Consider the following 5,108-nt stretch of genomic DNA (forward strand, 5'->3'; position numbering starts at 1 on the left):
GAAGTATTAGGAGCACACCTATATTCAAAGAAAATAATTAAAATCACAGGAAAGCCATGTTAGAATTCAACTATTTTGTCCACTCCTGCAAAATAAATATGAGCTTCTTTATAGATAATATAAATATGTTTATATAATATGTTTTCATGGTGATATAGTAAAATCCATAATAATAATAAAAGCATAGTCACAACACATTCTGTATAAATGTCAAGTACTTTGCAGTGTGACATAACTTGAAGGTACAGTTAATGATTTTATTCCTTTTATTCCTCAACAGTGTTAATATGCAGGCTTCTTGGGAATCTGGCCACATTGTTGACAAGTTCTATTACCTATTCCTTGTCCATAAGTACATATAAATCACAGAATCATCAACTGTAAAGGGAAATTTAAAAAATAACTATTGAAAATTTGATGGGCAGATTTTTCCCAGTACAATATAAGAGATAATGCAATTGTTTAATTCAGTTTGTCTGCAACAATTTCCATTCAGGTTATTTAGAAGATGGTACATTACAGATCATAGTTATGTTACTGAATTGAATTTTGAACATTAATGTTTTCAGTTGCAAAAGATGCCAAAGGGCAATATAACAAAAATGGAACAATCTTTTAAAAGCGGAATACATTAAGTTGTAGGTTTACAATTCTAAGGCTGTGAAAATGTCCAAACTAAGGCATACAGAGAAGGATATGATGATTCAAGAAATGCTGATTCATCCAGAACACCTCTGTCAGCTGGAAAGGGACATGCCAATGCCTGCTAGATTTTTCTCCTTGCTTCTAATTTTATAAGGATTCCTTGGGGATATTCACCTTGTGCATTTCCAAAGATTTCTAAAGATTTCTTGTTGGTTCTAAAGCTTTTCCAATATAGTTCCATTTAAGAGGGCTCCAGTAAGCAACCTCACCTTGAATGGGTGGAGACACATCCCTGAAGAAACACCTAATCAAATGTTACCACCCATAATTGGGTGGGTTACATCCCCATGAAAACAATTAAAGATGATCCCACCCAATGATACTGAATGAGGATTAAAGGATATGGCTTTTCTGTGGTACATTACAGCCTCAAGCCAGCACAATTATTAATTTAAATGCCATTCTCACTTAGGATATTACCTCTCACATGAGTATAATCTACATTTAAAGTCAAAATATTGTATTTCTTGCCAAAACCCTGGGTTCCTAAATGTGTGAAGCAGTATAGCATTTATAAGAAATATGTCAGTTTTCAACTGAATACTTCAACAAGAAATTAAAATACTTTATAATAAATATTTCATTCTAAGTACTATTATGCACGGGGCCACAGGTTGAAGAAAATAATGCTTTAGTGGCCCAGAGTTGCAATTGTCAGTTGAAGGGGAGGGATAGTCTTTAGCCAATGTAGATAAAACAGTTTTGTAAGATTCAGAGCAGGTGGGAATTAAGGTCACCCAAGTTCTAGGTCAGGAAATGAAAGAAAAGACATATCAGTCAGAATTCCAACCTGAAACAGAAAGAACAGTGAAGTTTGTGTCTGAGTTCAGATTAATAAAACATAATTATGCATATTTTTGGCAAAATGGAGATGAATCAAAGTGCATTTGTGCAGGACTTCCATGCAACCTCTACCCCTGAAGGGACATGGGGGGGTAATCATTAGCAGAGCTCATGCTGACTGTGTAGAGAAGGTCATCTAACATTGCAACCTTGGCCAATTAGAAGTCAGATTTAAGGGGACATTTAGATGTCATTTGCTCAGGTTGACTTCCAGTAGGAGAAAGAATGTAGAACATGTGTTAGAGATGAAAAGAAGAGATCTAACAGAGCAACAAAAACCAATCCACTAAATATATGATGTCCTGGACATTATAATTTTAACAAAAGTTGCAGTGCAGTTCAGAAGTTAACCAATAACCATATGTTGGCACTTAGACTGTCTCAACATATTAGTCAATTTGACTAACAGTGTAGTAACATTGATGCACTATTGTCTGCTCATATCCCTCTTTTCAATTATTTTAGGTGTATAGCTAGAAATGAGATTACATAGCAATATGATAATTCTAAATTTTACTTATCAAGGAGCTACTAAAATTCTCCAAAGCAGCTGCACTATTTTACAAGCCACCCAACAATGCACATGTTCTAATATCTATGCACCCTTGGCAGCATATTATTTTGATTATTTGTTAAAGTGTAATTGCTGAGGCTTCCCAGAGAAGATGAAATGCTGGTGAAATAGAACAATGATGAACCCTGTTTGATTTTCCAGTCTGCCTGCATGACCTATTGATATCAGACCTGCCTATCCAAACAATTAAGGCTGACAATTTTTTAAATAAATATTTTAATATATATATGTATGCACAAATATATGTACACTTTTTGTTCAGTTTCTCTGAACAACCATGATTGCTATGGATTTATGTACACAAAGTGGTTTAAAAGAGCAGAATGTTCAGGATGAGTTTTCTGAAATGATACTGGTAGAGTAGAATCAATCTTTCCAACCTGTTTGAGAAGGTCAGGTTAGTCCTCAAAAATACTGTAATAGTTTCCTTTGATGGAAATATCTTGTAAGACTGTTGACTCTCTTCAGGAACTACTGTTCACCACACAACATGCTCTAGGCCCATAAGTAAGCAAAGGTAACAGCAGAAACCAAAGGATGAGTTAGAATGTATAAGCCATAATAAAGTATGCTACACTTAAAGTGAACTGCATGATTTTTCCAAATTCAAAGGCAGAAATATGGGGGCTGTGTTTGTGAAAATGAATATTGATGATATTAAACATGGTAGAAGTAAGATAAATTTCATGAGGCCTAGTTTAGTGATAAAGTGAGCTGCTTCTACATCCACTAGAATTGCTAAAATGAATAAGATTGACAAAACCTTGCATTGCTACCTATAGGAAGCAAATATAACTTGCCAGAATTTCTAGTGGGAATATAAAATTGTAAATCTTCTTTAAAAATCATTTATTGAAAAGATAATCATAAAATTAAAAAAAAAAAAAAAAAAAGATAATCATAACTTTAATAAAAGAAGTAAGAAGTTATAATCACCAAAAGATGGTAAAAAGTAGTTTTACTAATAAAAGCCCCAGACTGAAAATGGCATGTATATTAATGAACAAAATAACATAAAAACAACTTTGATAAATGCATACAATGGAATAGTACTATGTAATAAAAAGGAAAAAATATTTCAAATATAGAGTGTGTACATATACACATATGATTGTGTATAAGTCGCTTGCATATATAAACTTATGTATAATGTGTGTGCATGTGTGCATTTTTGTCATATGTAGAAGAAGCCAGAAACTATGAATATAGTCTTAAGTGATGGAAGCAGGAAATATCAAATAAAGTGTTCAATTATGCAAAATTCTAGAATAGACTCAAGGAAAACATTTTGACAAAAAATGTACATGTTGTATTAAATGTGTTTCAAATTTTCATGTTGGTGTGACAGAATTTGTTTCTCTTGAAAATGGGAATGAGTTGCATGAGAGCTTGTACTTGTAAAAATTATCTAAAGGCCTCCTTCAGATCTGAAAATGTATTGTCCAGAGTTATACTTCCAATTAAAAATGTCAGCAATAAACCTTCAATATCTGTGTAGTATTTATTTCATTCTTTCACCAAATATTTACTGTGATATATACCATACAAATATGTTATTAAGATTTTGTGATTCACAGATGTTTAACAATACACAGGATGATTTTGTGATAACATTTTAGCAACTGAACAGAAGTATGGAGATTCATCCTCTTTTCAAATAAAATAGAAGAAACATATGAACCTATAAATACATATTTAAATGTGAAGAAGATTTTACCTTCTGAGAAAATCACAGACTACAATTTTAGATAGTCTTCAACATTGGGGTAAGCCAGAATATCTTAGTTATGATTTAAGGCAGCCCATTGACCCATACACTTTGTCAAGGCTCCTTTCACATCATTGTTCCTCAAACTATAGATAAGGGGATTCAGTGCAGGAGTAAAGATAGTATAAATTGTTGATACAATCTTGTCATAGTTAGCTGATGTGTATGACTTGGGTCCCATATAAATAAATGTAGTAGCTCCATAAAAGAGTCCCACCACAGCCAAATGTGATGAGCAGGTGGTAAAAGCCTTCTTGCGAGCTTCTGTGGATCGCATGTGAAGAACAGCAGCTAAGATGAGACTATAAGAAGTCAGGATCAATGAAATTGGGACTAGAAGCATTAAAACACAGCAGATATACATGGCATACTCAAAGACAGAAGTGTCTGCACAAGCCAAGTGCAATAGCATAGGAGCCTCACAGAAATAATGATCAATCTCATGTGATTTGCAATATGGGAAGCTCAGGGTAGCAGCAGCTTGCATGAGACCATCAGCTGCTCCAAGAAACCAAGACCCCAAAATCATTCTCAGGCATACTTCCCAGCTCATGAGGATGGGATATCGCAGAGGGTGACATATAGCCACATAGCGGTCATAGGACATGACTGCAAGGAGGAAGCACTCTCCACCACCCAGTGTGAGGAAGAGAAAGATCTGCAATCCACAGCCCACTGGGGAGATGAACATTTTGCCAGTCAAGTAATCAGTAACCATTTTGGGCACAACAGTGTAAACCAGCATCATGTCCATGAGGGATAGTTGGCTCAGTAGGAAATACATGGGCTTGTGAAGGCGGTGGTCCCAGTGGATCAGGAGGATCATGAGGGCATTGACCAGAAGTGAGATGAAGACAATTGTCAGCATCATCACAAAGAAGAAGAGGTGGGCTCTTGTGTGATTAAAGAGTCCTAGCAGAATGAAATCTGAGGTATGGTTTCTGTTTTCCATGACTTCAAACAAGAAACACTGCAAATGGGAAAATAATTCAGAGACAAGTTGTGGTGTAGAGTATAAGTTGTTGCTTTATATGTACATAATTTCAATTTGGGATGATGCAAACTTTTTGATAGCTGATGAGGCTGAATGTAGCACAATATAATGAATATAATTGATGCCACTGATTTATGTTCATGGATGTGGTTATCTTGTAACCAAAAATGAGCCATTTTGTGTTGTATACATGGTCTAAGTAAAGATTAATAAATAAAAAACAG

General features: G+C 34.6%; 1 protein-coding gene across 1 annotated transcript; it reads right to left on the reverse strand.

Annotated features, from left to right (window-relative positions):
* Positions 1–3,903: 3,903 nt before the first annotated feature.
* LOC143672885 (olfactory receptor 2T8-like) lies at positions 3,904–4,845 on the reverse strand. Its single transcript, XM_077147345.1, has one exon. It carries the CDS (start codon positions 4,840–4,842, stop codon positions 3,904–3,906), a length of 939 nt encoding a protein of 312 aa, XP_077003460.1. The 5' UTR covers positions 4,843–4,845.
* Positions 4,846–5,108: the final 263 nt, after the last annotated feature.

This window comes from Tamandua tetradactyla, assembly GCF_023851605.1.
Source record: "Tamandua tetradactyla isolate mTamTet1 chromosome 22 unlocalized genomic scaffold, mTamTet1.pri SUPER_22_unloc_1, whole genome shotgun sequence".
In the NCBI taxonomy this organism is placed as follows: Eukaryota; Metazoa; Chordata; class Mammalia; order Pilosa; family Myrmecophagidae; genus Tamandua; species Tamandua tetradactyla.

Bases quoted from the DNA above. Each gene is read 5' to 3' on its own strand.
- LOC143672885 (XM_077147345.1), bottom strand. From the start codon at position 4,842: ATGGAAAACAGAAACCATACCTCAGATTTCATTCTGCTAGGACTCTTT.